Here is a 20,176-nt window from a genome sequence, read left to right on the forward strand (position 1 = left end):
AAGGAACATTAAGCTGTATGTGGGAATAACCCTGCAGAAAGTAATAGATTTAATAATGGGTCCTAGTATAAGTAGAAAGGCAATCAAACCAATCATCAGAAAAAGAGCAGTTTGCAAGCAAGTCGAAAGAAGTTCCTGTGTGTATATGTTCTTCGTATGTGGCTGGGGGGAAAAAAAAAACAGAGGGGAGAAAGTTATGGGCCAGTGTGGGTGAGAGAAAAAGCCTACAAGGATGGGAAAGCTATTTCTGAACACCACTACAGACTCAAAGCAAGCAACTGCACCAGCAAGCATGGGGTACAGTATTTAGGGCAGAGCTGAGAGGAGGGAAGAGGAGCCAGCAGCACTAGAACCCAAAGACAACTTCCTACACAAACAGTGTTTTATACGTGCAACGAGAACTGTAAGTTATCAGTCTATGCATTAGCTTTAACACAGCTTCCTAGAGATCTGCCTAGTAAATTATCAAAACAGCAAGCTCAATGCCCACAGTGCTGTGTTCCTCCAGGATCAAAACTGCCTGAAAAAAACACTAAGTAGCAAAAAGAATGTATTTTTTAGAATCCCTGCATGTCACAAAATAATACTTTCTCATTGCTAATGACAGTGTGGTCTCATACATGATCTTACTCAAAATTTATCACAGATCCAGCAGAATTTTTAAGTCTTAGACCAACTCAGAATCTTGACTTTTTTAGAACTTGTGACACTTCCTATCTTCAGCTTGGCCTTCAACTTCCATGGGTGCACAGAGTTGGAGTCCCCTTTTCCTTATGCATGTGCAAAAAACACTGCCACTTCAAACTGCGTTCAGCTGTCTCAGGATCGATGGGATGGGGGAATGAGAATGTACAAGAAACTTTGAGCAGATAGCTTGAAGTGGAGCAGTGGGAGGTTGAGGGGTATGCACCAGGGATTTTGAGAGTGTATGTGAGGAGTCTGAAGGCAGAGCATGGGGGTATAGTGGGTGCAGGGAAAAACTGAGATACAGGCAAGGGAACATAAGGTGCAAGATGGAATTTCAGGGTTGTAAAGGAACGTGGAGGGTGCATTAGACAGTGCAGGAGGGAGGGACTCGAAGGGAGTTTGGTCTTTTGGCAAAGAGGAGGGTAAAGGCTAGAATATTGTGAAGGAAAAGGGAGCAAATACGGGCTGGGTGAATGTAAAGGCTAGAGAGACTAAATGAGTATGTAGGGACAGGGAATATGAATGTAGGAGGAGATTCTTTGAGAGGGCAGACATGTGGGAGGGGGAATGAATAATATGTCAGTTCGCTCACTACTGGGTTTAGGAGAGAGGAAGCCAGTGAAGAAGCTCACTGTGTTGCACCATCTCATGTTGAATTTTGACCCTGAAATATTTCTGCATGGTCTGAAGCCAGGCAAGTCCCTCCAAAAGGCTAAAGAAAAGGGCAAATTTAAAATATATAGGACATTTAATTTGTAAATTCTAATTATTTTTAAGACCTGCTCCTAAATTTGGGGACCTGGGCTCATCCTTTTTGAATGCCCTTAGGGTTCACAGTTTTGTGCTGGATAAAATAAGACAATCATGGTTACTTTGGCTTGTTACATGTATTTGAACAATCTTTTATCTTTAGTGCTTTCTAAAAGAATGTCATTATTAGAAATAATTAAGTAGTTTGAATCAGTAAAGAAGAGAGATGTAGATCTCCCCTCTCTCCTGCATTTCAAAGTGGCTTTGTTGGGAGGATGAAGAGAAACTACTGGCTTTGAGGATGGGGAAGAATCTTAAAAGATTTTTCTTCCTTGATTAGTAGTAGTTTCCTGCAGAAATGTTACAAAACACTTAACTGAGTTCATTACATTTCTCTGCTTCCTTCCACGAGTAGATTCCAAAGCATTTAGTATTTATAAACATTATTAACAAATCAACATACTAAGCCTCACAGCATCATGTGAAATAGATCGGTATTGCTTGTCTCATTTACATGCGAGGAAATGGCTCAATTTTCCCTGGGTCATCTTTCTTTTTTTCTGGAGTGGTTCCCAGTCTCCCTGTGAGAAATAACAACTGGTAAAGGCTAATAAATATGTGAAATCCTGGAGATGGTGGTGGTCATGACTTGTATGGTAGTATGCCAGACACAGGGGTAGCCATCCACAATAAAGGCAGAAAGTAAGTATGCTTTTACTGAATTTTTGTCATGGTCTTAAAACTGCCCTAGTATTTGTGTTGATTACATGAAAAGACATTATGTATTCACTTCTTCAAACAGTAATGTGCTTGCATAACCTCTTTCAAACTCCTAGTTTGGATAACTCATGTAAACTCAGTCACAAGGTAAACCCTGAGCTACAGTGCAGTTGGAAGAGGGAGAATAAACACGTGTCAAAGAGGTGAAGGTGTTTTAAATACATGCATGACAAGAAGTTTCCTGAGTAAATAAATCGTAGGTCATGCTAAACTGAATGGCTTGTCCTTTTGGGAATGTGTGAAATATATCTGAAACTGGAGGCATAAAAGCTTGGCACAGTGTTCCCAGTTGTAAAAAAACAAAACCAAAAACAAACAACAACAACAACAACAAAAAAACAACCCAAACCCCGCCCCCCCCCATGTTTGCTGGAAAGATCAGATCAAATCCAAAATCAAAATGAACAAAGTCTACCCCTGCAACTGGTGAAATAATAGCTGTATAATTCTGTATGCAAATAATTGCCCAAAATGAATTATATATTTTTATGTAGCCCATGGTACAGATATTTATCATCTCTTTTCCTTGCATGTTAGGTGCAGAGAGAGTTGGCTGCTGTCATTGCTTTGAAAGCAAGAAAGTCAAGTAAGTGCAGTTGGCCTTGGTGCTTTTATAACGTCATTCCCCTGTCATATGTTGAAGTGTTTGATTCTTCATTGTCAACTTGTCAAAATTTGTGTTGTATTGGAAAGCAATACTAGTGATACCGAACCTCACTTCATGTTGAGTGAGAAAATAGAATCTTTTGCATCCAGCACCAATAAATTAATTACTGTGGTTTTACTTTTCCCTCTTGTTGCATCTAATATGCCACCTGGTAAAATGTAGTGGTGCTATAGTTCTGAGCATGTGGAGTCTTTGGCTCTGCCTCAGTTCAGATTTTGTTTGTTTGTTTGTTTCTATTTATCAGATTCTTAAGCATTGATTTGGTTTATATGTTTCTTATAAACATGGTTTTAGATGTTGATTTCTTTTAAACTTCAAGACTTGTTTTGAGGTGCAGGTTATAGCTGTTATATAGATGTTTTATGTACTTAACAAAAGGTATTGCCTTAACTTAAAAAAAATCCCCCCTTGATGTTCCACACCTTGTTATTTAAAGCACTCACTTGTGTCCTGAGATCTTGTGCCTACTTCCCTGGTCAGTCGTTCCTAACCAATTTAAAGTATTTGAGAGTAAGAGACAGTCTTTTTTTCAGTCCTGCAAGGTACCCACAGTTGTCTGAGCTGCTCGTCGTTCTCATCTTCCACTGACTTTTAGTGTCTCTCTGGTTTAGATAACAAACGTATCACCCAACCTCCAGATCTTAGTCTTAACAGGAGCATTGGCATACTCCAGTCACAATCTGCAAACTTGGCTGCAGTCAGTACCCAGTGCCTCTGGGAAGGTGAACCCCTTCATCTGCCCACTGCATTATTTTGTTGAAGAAGGAAAAAGAAATGTTAAAGTGTTTATGTTTGTGTAGATTCTCATACCTTGATCCAGTAACCCAGGGATGGAGGTCCTCACCCAGGATATAGGAGGATATAAATCCTTCCTCTGCCTGAAAGGACTCCAATCCTTGACCTCCCCTCCACCTTGGGGTGAATTGTCTAGCCAAGGTAGGTTACTGTCTATGGTGAGGCTGTTCTGCTATGTATAAACAATTAGGTATTCATTGGGGTAGCACAAGAGAGCTTGGCAGTGGTTACATAGGATTTTGTCAGGGTTGTGGTTCTGACCCTTTTTAGGCTTTTACAGCTGCCTTCCTTAACTTGTCTAAACCCCATTTTCCAGGATGCTGAACTGGGAGGTGGCTTGGCAGAAGTGGGTGTTTTCACCTGCATTAGGTTATTTGATGAACCTAATGCAGGCTGAAGCACCCTGTCCTTTTAAAGGTACCACATTGCTGTTTGTTTGTGCCAGTTTTCAGGGGCTAGGGACAGGCATTACACACAGTGGTTTAAGTGATCAGAAACTGGTTTAAACCTGTAACAGAACAGGCATTCAGTGCACATAAACCATTTTGAAAATTGGCTTGAACTGGTTTGAGATAAACATGGTTGAATATAGTATCAGACTTAACTGATTTGGGTCAAACAGGCTTGTGCAATGTCTGTCCTAGACCGCAAGTTTAACTTAAATCAGAGTCCCCCAGAATCCCAGATGCTTTGCAGCCCTGGGCAGGGCTTTCTGCTCCAGCCTAGCAGAGCTGGCTCTGCCCCTTTACTCCCTGGCTGAAGCACCAGCAGAGACTGCAGGTACAGAAGCATCTGCCTGGCTTCCTCCTGCTCCCCCACTTCACCAGTCCCTCCTCGAGCAAAGATTTCCCCCTCTACTCTGCCTTACACAGACACCTCTTAGCAGTAGCTAGCATGCCACATGCTAACTACGGTCTCTGCTGTGGGAGATGGGACAAAGGCAGACAGGACAGTGTCCGCTTAGGGCTTTTTGGAGCTAATCAACAGGTAGCTGGTAATGTCCCTCTGTTCCTTTCTTGGAAAAAAGTTGTTTAAGAAGAGCTTGAACTAATGAGAGAGGCTTTTGTTTTCTGATGGGGTTATAAATGCTATCAACTTCCTGTGTAATTCCTTTCTGTGTATCTAAATGCTGTTGTCAACTGCCTGCTGGCTCCCTCTTGGTCAGGAGCATGATTGGGGGAGGAAACCCCTCCTTAATCAGAATGTCCTCTCAGTTCAGCACTGTGAAAGGGAAGGGATGGATGCTCTATCACCAGCTTCCAGCCTGAGCCACTGTAGGCATGTGCCTACATTTTCTCAGTCCAGAGGGGATGTCTGTGCAGTTACAAATCAGTTCAGCCTAGCCAGGTTAGACTAACCTGCAAAGATTGAATCAGTTTAGGCTCAGGCTTTTTCAATGTCTGTCCCTAGCCAGGGTGCATGTGGGGCCAGACCAGGAAATGGCTGTGGCAGGTGTGCTCTTTCCTGCATTAAATTTATCTGCACCCCTTCCTGCTGCAGCTGCTTCCTGGTCTGGCCCTCCACTTGCTTTCTTGAAACAGAGGTGAGTTGGGCATTTTCACCTGGCTGTGGTGGTACCCTTGAAAGGGTCTTGTGGCACCCCAATTGAAAACTACCATATTAGGGCACTCGCATGGGAGGGAGGACATACTGGTTCTAGCCCTTGCTCCAATTATTACTGAAGTACTTTAAACAAAATGGAACAGTTTCAAGTGGAGACAGATCTATGGCAAACCTCCATAATATAGTAGGGCATCCTGATTGGGTATATGGGTTCTGGTCCTTTCTGATAACAAAGGGATTTGACCCAGAGTTGAGTGTCTTCTTTGCTGGCTGCTAGGGGACAGAGAAGGGGCACCACCACTACTTCCTCTTTGCTGGTGTGGAAGAAATCAAACTTTGCGTTGTGGTTGAATCAGAACTGGCAGAGCCAGCTTTTCTTTATTTAAGGCTATACTGTGATCACAGGGAAAATTCCATACAGCAAGGGGAATCACCCACTTGTCTGTTTCAAAGGATTTCTCAGACTCTCTAAGTTTACAAACTTATTTATATTAAAGACAGAAAGAGATAAAAAATACACCTTGGAGAAACAAAACAATAGTAAATTACACAGAAATTTAGGAAGTTTACTTAAACAAACTATCTATGCACAGGGCAAGATAACCTAAGGATAACCCAAGGTGTGCAGGATTCCTCATCTCAGAACATTTAACTGAATTAAGCAGTATCAGCACTTCTGGTCTTTGTTTTTCTAGTCAAGTAAGCTAATTACTTCTACACTGGCTTTATGATGCTAAGTTAGGCTCTTTATTTCGGTTATTTTGCTTTTATTGAAACTAGCCACAGTGGAACTTAAAATTTTTGTTCATCCCCAAATAAATGGTTTTTAGTGTTTTATTTTGGTGAGAGAGAGTGATTTATTATTATTATTATTATTATTATTATTTATTATTTTTAATTTTTTAATTTTTATTTTTGGGAACCATTTTTGTTTATTTCAATGCGGTCCTCAATGCGAGAAATTAAAACACACATAATACATACTAGTCACATTTCTTAATGCATTGTTGCAAAGCCTAGAGTGGTATTAGCACCTGTACAGAATTGATAACATGGAATTGGCTTCAGTTGTGGCATGGTCTAAGAGCCATTGAAATCATTGGGAATCTTTTCGTAGACCTCAGTGATTACTGTTTTGAGACTTTAATAGGAATTGATGTTATGGACCTTGCAGTTTAGGTTCATGTTCTATGCATCTGGCATGTTATTGCATATAGCCAAGGCTCAATAATACTGTGCTGGGTCCAGGTACAGTAAGAATGGTATTGTACATATGTAACACAGAGCTTTAGCCTTGCCTCCTTTTCTGTGTCTGCAGTTTGTCTGCAAAAATTTCAAATACAAATGTAGACACTTAAAAGACGTTATTTGTTTGTGTAGTCAGATGCACATCTCTCTATAAATAATTAGTAGATTATATAATGCAAAAATTATATGTTCAGTCATCTCTAGCTGTACTTTGCAGATTCTGAAGGGAGGCTGTACTTTGAAATTCAGGGCCATGTTGTGATAAGGTGCTTCTAGTTGACACGTGGCTGACAAGCTTGTAGATTACTAATTACTTGGTCCGTTTCTCTATTAATATCAAATTTTTCTTTAACTCTTGGGGGTTCTTAATGAATTCCCAAAATCAGATGGTATGTTGGAATAAAGTTTGCTGCTATCTACTCCTCTCCTCTTAGGTGACATCATAATATCAAAATCTGTCCTGAAGGGTATGTTGTCTTGGAGCTGGTCTGTTTTACACTGGCTAAAGCATGGACACAGCTATACCAGGATAGAACCACTTTTTTTATCAATATACTTTTTACAGGAAAAGGAATAACTATCAGCACAAGTCTCACCCATGCTGGTATAAGCGCTTCTATTCCATGTAGGTTAGACAGGTTTAAACAAAATCTAAAACATACCTGTATGAAATATTATTAGTAGAACTTATATGTGTTGGCTAAGTCCTTAATTTATCGTTATAAGCTTTTGTGAGACCAGCACAGATTTGCAAAAATATACCACTTTTGTCTATTTAACTAGCATGTGCTTGCTTCTGTAATTTGTGTTTTTAATGCTTTATGATGGTGTACTGTTTGAAGAATGACTGAAGGATCAAGAATGACTGTAATTAACAACTGTAATAATTGTATTAGGAACAGAGTGAATTAAGGCAATTAATTACTTTTACTTACTTTTATTGCTGTTGCTTAAGGTCATGGCCCAAGCTTTACAATTAGTAACAGCTATCGTTATCTTTCCCTGTATTAGGCCAAGAGAGGCCTATAGCCTGACTCACAGTGACAGTGTAGTGGAGGGAGTGAGCTTGTTACCGTATAGTAAGGTCTGAAAGCCTTACAACTTTCTTTGATGCAGTTTTCTAACCTTGTTCAAAATCTTGTACAGGATTACAGGAAATAAACAGCAATCAAATAAAGAAAATTTGGAGCCAGATTCTCTTTTAGCATCTGTAATAGGGTTCTATCCCCCTTATTTCAACTCACTTCTGGGAATAGTCTCCCCTTTACTCTCCTGCCATGTCTTAATGTTCCTTCTGGTTTTCAAAGAGGAGGCTGCCCCAGGGCTTCCCAGATCTGGTCTTCACTCCAAAGGACAGCCAGAAGTGGGGAGTTCCTGCCTTAAAGACAGCTCCATACCATCCCTACACCATGCCCTATGCCTCACAGATGTTACTGTTGTCACTGTCGGGGCTTTGGCCTTCCCGGCCTCCACCCCTTTACTTTAGCTAAGACTTCTAGCCTATGCCCACTTCTTTGGGCCTGGCTTTGAGGCTCTAGCTTGCATTTACACCAGGCCCCATGCCCTTGTGTGGCTATGTCTTCTCTGGTGCTGGGTCCCTGGCCCCTATGTGGCTGCCACCTAGCACTCTCTGCCCATTCCGGGCTCAATAACTACTCGAACCTTGAACCTGCCTCTGGCTGGGCTCAAGGTAGTCGTGTGCCCCTTGGGCACTAATGGGATCTCTGAAAACCTCCCCTACAGTCCCAATCCAAACCACTGGTGTAAATTACGACATATATGCTAAGCCCCTGGACTATAACAAAGGAGAAAAATAATAGAGGCTGCGTACCTGCTTATCCTTCATTTCTTTTTCTCTGGGTTACTCTGTCTTGTGTTCTGGCCTGCAGAGCTGTTTTCTTCCAGTCTCCTGGACATTCAGGAGCCCCATGCTCTGCCACAACCTAGGCTGGCCATCTGCCTTGGCTAGGTCAATCCAGGGACTATATAGTTTTGGCTTGAGCTCTGTTCTGGTCATGTGATAGCCCCAGTCAGCTGGCTGGCCCACAGGACTACCCTTTAATCCTTGCTCTGCTGGCAGGCTGTGCTCTGAAAACTCTGTCCTTAAAGGGGCCACCCTGCTTTCTAGTAACAGGGCTAGGGTTCCCTGTTACAGCATCATACTAATGAAACTGGCTTGAACACCAACTTCTTCACTTTCTCTTATTGAGATGCAGGTGCTGTGTTGGTATAAGAACAGGTTATGCATTTTTAGACGATATATCCCTCTGGTATAAGTTAGATCAGCACCAGAGTTGCTTTAATCTGCACATGTAGGTAAACATCTCCGGAAACCTTTCTTTAGAAGCCTGTGCATTAGGTAGTTCTCTAATTATATATCTCAAAATATTTGTCTAGAACATGAACAGAGGGAATAAAACTTAATATTTTAGGGGCTGTGGGAATTGGTCAGGGTTGTCAACTGTCCATTAATTTACAGGTAGTCAGTAAAAATTCAGGCTAAAGAACCCTGTCCATAAAATCCATTAAAATAAACTTTATCTGTCCATAACTCGAAGAAACTAGAGCTGATTGAACATTGCTGGCTGGAAAGAGGCTAGATGGAGTGTTGACACAAAGAGCACAGCAGTGCCACCTAACATCAGCGTGGGAGTGCAGCACACTTCAGGGAGCTTAGGGTTTAGTAGAACCTTCCCCCTAGCCATGTGCTGTTACTGCTATGTCCTGTTAGCTGCCTATAATATTGCTGGGCTGCAGGTGGGCTTCTTTGGGGGTCCAAACTGAAATTGAGGTAGCAGGACCAGCAGGGGCAAGGGTTGAGGGTGAGTCCAGGGGGGCAGCATAGTGGAGGGTGTTATTTGGGAGGTTGGAGTAAGGGGCTGAGTACGAGATCCAAGGTGTGGGGGGGCAACACAGTGTAAAACCATACTGTAGTCAAACAGGGTTGTCAACACAAGAACATTTTTTTTTTTATTGCAGACTTTTTTACTGACAACCAGTTTTGTTTTTTACTTTTATTCTGTGGTTGATGTTAAGCTCCTAAGTCTGAACCCAGCTCTTCTAAATAGAGCCTGGTGGCAAGGCAAGGCCTGGCAGAAGAGTTATATTTATATTATGTAAAATATATCAGTAAAACACGCATCTAATTTAAAAAAAAGGTTGGTTGTCTGTATGTACATTTTTTCTTATGTTGGCAAGTGTAGAATTGGTTCTGAGTAACTGACATCTGTGGAGGGATACACCATTACCCCAATAGAAGCGCTGTAATCCTTTAATTATACTAGCAAAATCAGCTAATTAATATTATTTCACCAGGGTAGTGATGGGACTAATCACTCATGTCACATGGCACAAGGAGTGCTGCATAAGGGCATACAGACATTAAAACTTGCTTTCCAAAATATGAATCAGACTATAGAATTAAGATTTGCTGTGGTGGGGCAAGGGGAATACTGCCTCTGGGTTTCAAAGGGAAACTAGTGATTTTTATAATCCAGTGCCTTTTATTTTTTTTAGTTAAATAAGACTTCAGTGTGGCTCATGCTCAGAGTAGAAGCAATTCATCAGCATGTGAAAAGAAGTAATTGCAGTTATTGCACATCTTGGGCCAAGAATGGTTCTATCAGATTAGACATCTTTGCATAGGCTGTATCTAGTATAATGATGTTTTGGAAATCAAAGTAAAGATTAGAGCCTAGTTCAGGGGCAGAGAAAGAGGTACTGAATTCTTGTCAATACAAGATCAGACTTGGTGAGGAATATAGGCTACCAGAAAATAAAGAATTCCATTAGAGTGGGAGAGGAGAAGAATAGTTATCTTTCAAAAATTTGGAAAACAGGACAAAAATGGGAATAAATGACAAGTAACAGAAACAAAAATGAAGGACCCAAACAGAAAAAGCAAGCAAAATATTTCCCCTTCCAGAATGGGAAAGGCAGGAAGGGAGCTTTTTTATTTTGTATATTAATATGGATTTTTCAAATACCTCTGTGATAAATCTGGTGTAAGAAGATGGATATTGTGGAATCCTCCAATGTAGAATGCTTTCAGGATTACTAATTTCTTTGAACATCAAAAAGAAAGACTTAGTTTCACAAGTCCTGAAGTAGCTTTCTATGTCAACCACATGAAGTGCCTTTATACCTGTTCTATTTTATTAAATGCATTTTGTTGGCATAAAAGGTGCCTTGTAAGGTTGGAGGTGCGGGGAAGGGAAGGAAATGAGCTTGCACTGCTCATTAAGGTATATTACAAAAGAAAATGGTTGTTCCTGCTTTTGAGTGCATGTTTTAGTCTTAAAACTAATCAGATAAGGTATTTTTGCTATAGACTGGCTGGAAGATTTTGTGCAATATGAGATAACTAGAGCAGGGGCTTTCTCAGCCTTTTGTTGCAGGATTTTAGAAGTCTTATATAATCATTTACCCATTTATTTTTGGCAGTTCCTACAATGTGCCTGGATGCATACTTTCTGTCCTGAAGAGCTTGAGTTTGATAAGTGGTGGCAAGGAGATAAGTCAGGAAATAGACAAGAACCCAACTCGGGGTTTCAAAATAACATGTTTATTAAACAGACAACACACTACACAGCCCCATGAAGTTATTAGTTCATGTGCGCACACACACACAAGCACTTACAATGGCAGCAGGAGAAAGAGACTCAGTGGAAGGGTTGGAGTCCAGGTGGGGAAGAGAAGCAGAGTCCAAGTCCTTGGTTGAAGAGAGGATGGGGGGTGATAGCTACCTATGCAGGCTGGAAAAGGGTCCTTGTCCAGTAGGTGTTGTTCAGAGGGGGGTTGCCAGCAGGGCCCCTGGGTAGATAGGCAGTGTGGCAAGGTGCTGGTCCAGATGGAGAGGGCGTCCCAAAGACTCAGTCTTCGCTACCCCTTTTTAGGAGATCAGAGGTAGTCTGTCCCCATATGTTGAGGGCCTGTCCAGGTGATGTCAGTACTGTTTCAAAGGGCTTCAGATGTTCTTACTGAGCATGTGCAGCCTGGGACAATGGTGGGTTGCCTAATCTGTTGTTTCTTGAATACGGAGAGTGATTCCAAGGGCTGAGTCATTGGTCCAGGTATTGGTGTTAATGGTTTGGTCATTCAGATGGAGATATTTTTAGACCTACTACCATTGTCTCTCAAGCACCCTCATTCATTCAGGAACTAAGTTGCATAGGAGGGATAGGTGCGAGTCATGGGTTACACAACCAGGCCTGGGGACGGGATGGAGACTTGACAAACAAAATGGAAATTTAACATGATTTATGCCAACTTATGTATATAGGCCTAAATCATATAGTACCAGTAAAACAGTAATGTAGAACAGTAAAAATCAATATAAACATAATAATTATACAATATAAAGGAGAAAAACAAAACAAATACAACTTGCCACCAAAATAAAATGCTGAAGCTTATCCTATGTCTTAGCTCACTTATCTATAGGGAATAGAGAGGGAAAGAAAAAGTCACAAATGGTTGGGGAAGGGGAGGGAATGCATTTTAAAAGAAAAACAAGAAAAACTGGGGGTTTTGCTACACCTGCTCTTGAAATCTTCCAGGGATGGAGATTCCACAACTTTTCTGAGTAGCCTGTTTCAATGATTGAACAACCTCCTAGTCAGAAAGTTCCTCCTTATCTCCAGCCAAAATCTCCCCTGCCACAGCTTGTCATTGCTCCTAGTCCTTCCCCCGTGGTCACAATAGGAAGCCCATCTCCACTCTCTCTATAACAAGTATTTGTAGACTGTTATCACTCTTCTCTTCTCCAGACTAAATAACCTTAGGTTTTTCAGCCTTTCCCCATAAGTCATGCTTTCCAGGCCTCGAATTGTTTTTGTTGCTTTCTGCTGGACTTTTTCTGAACTGTCCGCATCCTTCTTGAAATGTGAGGCCTGAAACTGTGCAACTTACATTTCACTGGTGGAAATATGGACTGTTTTTGTACAGCATTTAAAAATATATATATTGTATTGATTTTGTGCAAAGACCTTTTGGTCTCTGCACTAACTTTTTTTCCCCCCACTTCATAGGGGGTCTTTATTGGTAGAAACAAGTCTGTTCCACTATTTTATCCTGAGCAGAAAAATCAATAGTGAAAGCAAGCCCAGACTTGACCTCTGGCTGCATGAATGCAAAGTTAATTTTCTTTTGGTCATTGTACATTAGCATAAGTAAGTGCTTTGGTCACCATCTATGACAATGGAGTCCATGGGGCTAGTTAGTGTAGCGAGCAGTACTTCTGATAATAAGACTTTGCTAATACTTGTGCAAATTTATGACATTATACCAATATTCTGTAATACATAATAAATTGTTTTATTTACTTGTTGAATACAGGGGTTGTATTGCTGTAAAGGGCACAATACACACAAACCTGAGGAAGATTTGTGCACCTGCATTTTCAAGATAAAAATAGAAGCCAGGATACATGACCGAAAGCAATCGCATACTAAGTGGAACACTTCAGTTTATGTGCTGAAACATTTTAAATTGGCTTTTAAATTTCTCTGGTGTGCAGGTATATAAATATACAATACCTTGATATGAAATTAAGCTTGTTTATTGCAGTTTTTTTATGTAGCTGAAAGTCTATGGAGATTGAAATAATTTATTCTGCTTTACAGAAGAAAACTGTACTGACAACATTATAGTTACAGGTGTGGAGAAAATTGAAAAGTTTGAATAGTTGAGCAAAGGTTAACTTGTGACCTTTGATAAATCCTACTGCTTTTATGTGTTTTCTAAGCACTCTTTTCAGTGGATTGACTTACTTTATTCAGACATGCCCTTGCTTTGGTCCATCTTTGAATGTTCGGTTCTTGAATACAATGGTAAAATGTAGAGGAATGTGTGGGATAAAATAGAATTCTTACATAAACATTAACAATAACATTCAGCACCATTTCATGAGGAAATAGCCTTCCAAAACACTACAAATATCATTAAATAGGGAGAGGAATTAGACCTGTTATTCTGGAGTCAGGCAGGGGGCAGAGGAGGGTAGCACCTTTTGAGACTAACTAACTAGTTCAGGTAGGACCTAATGTTTTTAATCTTAAACTTTCCCCTCCCCTCCCTCATCTTGAGGTAAGAGACAGTCCTTTTGTTTTCTCTTCAATGGCCATTTCAAGACATCAAAGTTGGGCATGAGGGGAAGTTGCTTGGACAGAGGTGGACTGAAAACCAGAGAAGCTTGATGCCCGGAGGGGGCCAGAGGGAAGGGCCTCTCCCACTGCCTGAGAACAAAAATAACAGCTTGTGTTGGTTGGTTGGTTGGTTGGTTGGTTTGCTTGTATGAACAAGGACTGTGTTAGGAAGTTAAAAGGACTGACTGAAGAGGCCTGTTAGGGCAAAGCTAGACTGGAAGGAGGCAGCTGCTGCACTAATCTGTGTACAATCATGCATGCATTATGATAAACTTGTCTTTGGTTCACATGGCTTCCTTTAGCCCAGTGATTCCCAAAGAGTGTGGCAAAATCTCCCTGTGTAAGGAGGTAAATGCTCTCCTTCCATGCCTAGCACCCTCCACCTGCCCCAGCTACTCTAATGGAGTCCTCCTCTGGGGACTGCTGCCACTGCTGATGCCTTTCCTGCGCGCTGGCAGCCCCTGTGATGGTGCTCCCTTTTTCCCATCGCTGCTCCCAGCTGCCCATAGGCAGGTAGGCAGGCAGATGCACAGGCTAGTTTCTTCCACTCCTCCCACACTCCTGGGGCTGGCAGGAGGAGCTGCGAGGGTGGATGCTGGTATGTGAGAAGGAACAGCCTCATCAGCAGGAGCTGCCCTGGGTTGGGAAGCTGCAGACTGTGGAAAGAGCCAGGCACAACAGGGTGATGTCCTTACCCACAAGCCTGAAGTGGCACCAGCTTAGATCCCAACTTCTTTAGCCCCAAGGCCCCTCTCAACATTTTTTCTGAACTTAGATCTAGCTCAGTGACTTTTCAGTTGGGGTGTTAAGGAATTATGGAAGTGGGGGCTTTGAAGTTAAAAAGGTTGAGAACCACTGGTATAGACTCATCCCTTGCTTAAAAAAATATGTATTTGTTAACACTCTGGCAGGGGAATGGAATATACTATAAGGCTTGTGGGGGTGGGAAATATACCCGTATACCCTTTTGGGGTGTAAGGTTGAAGTATGCTGCCAGTTTTAATCTGGAAAAAAAAGTGTGCCCCAGATAGCAAAAGTTTGGGAAGCACTGCTCTAGCCTGACCTAGTAAGAGAAGCTCTTGGCATCAGCCAGTGGAGATCATTTAAGTGCGATGAGATGTGTTCCTTCTCTCAGCATCTTAATATGTGGCCATCTGTTTCACTCCCACCGTGCTGAGAGATCGAAGATCCCCTGGATACCATGATACTTCACACTGCACATTTTATTGTATACTGGAATCCCAAAGCTGTATTTAAAAACAAAAAAACCCCCACCTCTTTTGTTTATTTAATATATAAATAAAACTCTTTAAAAAATGCTAGTTTTAAACAGATGTAACTGGAGGGCTCCAGTGGCAGGATTGTGGAATTGTACCAAATTTGATTCTGTGGGGTTTTGTTCTTTTTGCAATTAAAGTGAAACTTGTGAAATTATTATTATTTTTTTTTGTGTGTGTCTTATAAGGTACTCATGAATCAGAAATTGTAATGTAACAGAACTGTTTATGCACAACAGTTGTTAGCATTATATACAGTTTCTCTTACAGTGTGCTCATTTTTTTTTCTCTTCATTAGTTGCACAGTAACTCCTTGTTCTAACATTTCCTGGTCTCATTCTCTTCTACATGATGACAAACCTTGTATGTTCATCATTTCATGATTGCTGCTCCTCTCCAGTTCTGAAATACAGGCTGCCCCTGTAGCTGCCAGTTAACACTATTTGGGCACATTTACACATGAAGTTAATGTGCAGCAATAAACTGGTGTATATCACACTGGAGTTTATTCTTCCCAGACGCTGCATTTGACCACCTGCCTGAGACCGCAGCACATTGAGCTGAGTTGGAGCAGCCTTGGATGGCAGGGGGTCCCAGAAGTCAGCCTGCCAGCAGCAGTGCCAGCAGCCTGCCTCAGCTCACTGTTCTGTGGAGGGTCTGGATGGGGCACTGAAGCGCCCTTGTGCCCTAGCCAGCCCTGTCAGCATCTACACATGCACTGCTACCCACTAAAAAACTTCTAAAATACAGTGAAGAGGAACTGAAATTTAATGAACTCTCCTTATCTGTGTTGCAGTGTCTGTCCGTCCAAATCTGTATCTTTAATTTTGTGTCAGTCTGTTCTCTCACTGCACTGGTTTTCCTGTGTTTAGATTTTGGATATACTTGTGTTTACAAGTACTAACCTATGGTGGAGTTAATTAGTTTACTCTGTCCTAATAGCACTGCATGTGTAAATGCTGAAATGTTTACTATGAAGCTAATTGGGCAACTCCACAGTAAACATCTCATGTGTAGACACACCCTGTTAGATGCAGTTGCATTCAGTGCAGTACAACACTCATTTTAAATTTAGTGCTGGAGAGGTATGCTTAGTGTGGTCAGGCACTGAGCCATTTTTACTGAGTCTTGCATTGTTGCAAAATTTTGTTCGTTTTTAAATAATCCTCTCTTGTTTTCATTAAGAAGAGCTAAGCCCTGTGATTCTTTACTTCTTTCCTCCTGGAGTGAAGTGGGTGCGATTTTTTTTTTTTTTATTTGTCCAAAAAAAGGGGTACAAAATATTATGACTTAAAAGCATTGAGCGCCCACTATGCAGTGGTGTAAATGACTGCAAAAGGGACAAGGCAATGAAGAATCGATGCCACAGATTCCAAGAGGATCAGCAATAGTCTATTACAAAATAAGTATAAAATGCATAGCTGTTCTAGCCATCTGTTTTGTTTTGTTTTTTTTTTTTCAAATGAAGGCAGGATAGATTTGCACCATATAAACTAACTAAATCAGAGATATATGGTATAAGCTTTCTCTTTTCTACACTGAAAACACAGGAGCACAATAGTACATGAAATCTGGGAAGTCAAATGCAGAGTGAATAAAGAAAATCTGCTCTAAAATATAAAAAACATCATAATGCAAGACATGCTCTAATATGAATGAGTTACTGAGCATCATTTAGTTTATTTGCTATTTTCCTGCTATTGAAGTGACTGCTTATACCATAAAGGTGTGTCTATCAGCTAAACACATAAATTGAAGTTAGTCCCTCTTGTGGCTGTTAAAATGCAGTGAAGGGGATCTGAAATTTAATGAACTCTCCTTGTCTGTGTTGCAGTGTCTGTCAGTCCAAATCTATATCTTTAATTTTGTGTCAGTCTGTTCTCTCACTACACTGGTCCTGCTCTGTTTAGATTTCAGATTCCTACCATAGCTGTTATCTACTTCTTGATAAATTTGGCAGAATGAAAGGAAATAGTTTTTTTTGTGTATTTTTGGGATCCTGTTTCCTATATGAGATCTGAGAAATGGCTTCCAGTACCGAGTCCCTTGGGAACTTATTTCTGCGTGGAAACTAGACTAGCATAATGAGAACCCTCTGTGCAAATTCAATATTAGTTCTACACCTAAGGTCAAACAAAAGTTAATGACCATTTGCACACCAGAGATTGGAAACCACCATTACATTTCATGGTCTTGTCATTTTAAAACAAAACTAAATGCTGAAATAATAATTTATATTTGAATTGATTTAAATTACAAAACAAAAATATCAAACAGACTGGAACAATAAATGGGAGAAATTAACATCATTGTCATCTGTGTGGTAGTTGCATGCCTACTTTATAAATGCATCTAGCCCATCCCATGATGGCAACACAGCCCTAGATACAAAGGTATTGAATAATGCTTTAAGCAGGAGCCTTTCTTTTAATAGTTTTATTTTTTCTTTGCTTCTTTAATTAGCTGATTTACTCAGCTGATTGCACAGCTGTCTGGGCAGCTCCCCCAAGGGCCTACCAACTGCTGCAGAGATATGCATAGTACTTGGTGATGGGAAATCACTACAATAATTTGCATACATGCATGCATGATAGCAGGTAGGAAAAAAAAGAGCTTAAAGGCAATTTCAGTATTGCTTATGAAATGAAACATGCTAATGATGAGCTTATAAAGCTGCATATTTATCATAATTCCTGGTAAAAGGTAGCAGGTTTGTGGTAGCTTAGGGGATTCTGGCTGTCTCTTGTATACTGGTGTTCGGGATATCACTGGTATTTTATTTTAGTTTTTTCCTTCATATCTATCTGTTTAACTGGAAGGCAGAGTGGGCCTTGGCTGATTTGTTCTAAAATCTGATCACCCCAAAGGTTCAGTATTTGTTTCTCTTCTCTCTTCTGCCCAAGCTGTAGTGTGATAGCAAGTATGAAGGATCTGGCCTTTAGCTTCACAATAATATGAATATGGACTGTTCTTCATTTTCCCCCTCTGACAAATTAGTATGCTTCAACTGACATTGCAATACAATCAGACGGTTTCAGCTGCCATAGTAACCAACCTCTTCTAGAGCTCAGTGTATCCCCTCCACAAATGCCTGGGGGTAATAGAGGGACCTTGCAGCAAATGCAGAGCTTAATGAGCAAAAATATCACCAACCCCAAATTTTCAAAACCATGAGCTGGGTCTCAGGAAGTCTGAAAATGGCTTAAAAACATGAGGCTTGAAGAGAAAAGTAGGTTCTGATATCCAAACTTTTAGGGTGAGTTCACATTAATTTTTTAAGTGTGTGGTTTTTTTTTCCCCTCTGCAAACATGTACATTAGAAACGGCATTTTAAACTAATACATCTGAACTCTAGAATTTTTAAAAAATAGAAGTCAAGAGACTATAATAATGTTGCAGGAATTGGCAATGATAAATATGGGCTAGCCTGAAATAGGAGGACTCCTCATAGAAAATATCCTTTCCAACTGCTTAACACTTTTTTTTTTATTAGCCTGATAGTCTGTTATAGAGAGTAACAGCCTCCCCCAAACTGCCAGTAAGGATGAAAGAAGAGGAATAAGATCTGTGTGAGGCTGTTTGAAGAAGCAGAATATTCCCACTGCCACCTTCATTTTGTTCCAAGTCTCCCATCCACAGAGAGGGCATTAGGTCTCTGCCCATTTAGTCCTGATCTCGACCAAGAGAAAGCAATCTCGATAAAGAGAGAGCATGTGATATATATGGATATTATTTTAAGGAGTGGTGGTAACTAAAGAGGTAAATGCCAACTGAGGGAAAGGCAGGTGTGGGTTTTGTGTGTTAGAAAATCCAGTTAAATTTGATCCATCCAGGAAGAGCACATGCCAACTGCAGAGACTTCCTCAGCCTGATGAAGGATTTATAACCCCAGAAGCTTGCTCAAATTTTTTTCCAACTATTCAAATTCATCTAATAGGATTTCAGATTCACCCAAAGAACCTTGTGTGCCAGTTAAATTTGAAGAACTGTTAGAGTATAAGAAAACACTTCTGTTTTGTTTTTTATTTTTTAAGATTTCCATGTCAAGTCCCAAATACCTAAGCATAATATCCATGTCTGTTGAGAGCCTTGTCTCATCTTCTTAACTTCAGACGCACCACATCCATTATCTACTGAGCTGGCCCAAAAAATCAGGAATTCAGATGTTACTCAAAATGCTTGATTTTTAGCGAAAAGGCTGACAAGTGATTCCTGTATTCCTATCAAATACGCTCTGTTGAGGCATGTGGGACATATCCCCAGGAACAATACATATCACTTTTATGGAGCGCATATGCCCCTTGAGAATGTCAGCTTGGTCCAAGATTTGGTCTCCACTGAGCATTCTAAGTTTAAACTGGGGCCAGACTGAAGGCATGAGTGCCTTCCAAGCATGATGCTGAAGGAATTGTTATTCATATGCAGGACCAAAGTTCCTGTCATTTGCTTGGGTGTCAGCTACATTATTTAGGAGTAAAGTTAATGATGATGACAGTTATATGTAAGTACTTAAATACTTGGCTTAATAGGGTGTTAACTTTGAAAGCTAAAAGGAGGAAGTTCACACCTCTCCTAGTGTTATTGTTCCAGTCTGGCTGGCTACAAAATCAGTATGACATAGTGCTTTGGTTTGTGTTGTGAAAGTTTTATCTTTGCAACCAGAAGGGGTAGAAAGAAGAAACTAAGTTCATGAAAAAGGAAGAAAGCTAGGTTGCTGCACAATACAGTAAAACCTCTGGGAAGATCCATATACTATAGGTTCCATGGATTGTTTCACACGTGGAGATTTTCATTGTCCTTTCTACTTTTTTTCTCCTTAAAAAGATCAATTCATGCCTGTTAAAATCTAAGCTTTAATATTGGTATTTAGTTTTATTTAAAATGTTAGAAAGTATTACATTTTGTTACATGATTTTTTAAGATTTATCATCCATATATTTACCTTAAAAATAATCATATCTTGAGCAATCCCTCATGTTTGAAAACAGGCGTAAAAAGATCCGTCCTGCCCCAACTACTCCAGTTCACTGGTGTTTCCTGGGGACTTTTCATCAGAGCAAGCAACCCTGTAGCCCACTTTTTTTCAACTTAGGAGGGTTTTCTATTAGATTTCTCAAGTGGCAGAAACTAAAATATGCATCACAGGTAGACAACAGGAAAGACTGAAGTACTGCCATTGCCTGAGGCCCCTGCCACAGAAGGGAATTGCCTTAGTGAGATGTATTGAACTAGTTAAGTGAAAATTAAGGGTGTGTACAGAAGTT

General features: G+C 40.5%; 1 protein-coding gene across 1 annotated transcript in view; it reads left to right on the top strand.

The window, feature by feature from the left end:
* Window positions 1–20,176, top strand: part of RAPGEF5 (Rap guanine nucleotide exchange factor 5) — a 262,022-nt gene that overhangs the window by 86,649 nt on the left and 155,197 nt on the right. The window contains exon 7 of the mRNA XM_090046785.1: window positions 2,755–2,803. Coding sequence (XP_089902911.1) covers window positions 2,755–2,803 — 49 coding nt within the window. The remainder of the gene's footprint in view (window positions 1–2,754; window positions 2,804–20,176) is intronic.

Source organism: Crocodylus siamensis, chromosome 5 (genome assembly GCF_052110815.1).
Source record: "Crocodylus siamensis isolate JL-2025a chromosome 5, ASM5211081v1, whole genome shotgun sequence".
In the NCBI taxonomy this organism is placed as follows: Eukaryota; Metazoa; Chordata; order Crocodylia; family Crocodylidae; genus Crocodylus; species Crocodylus siamensis.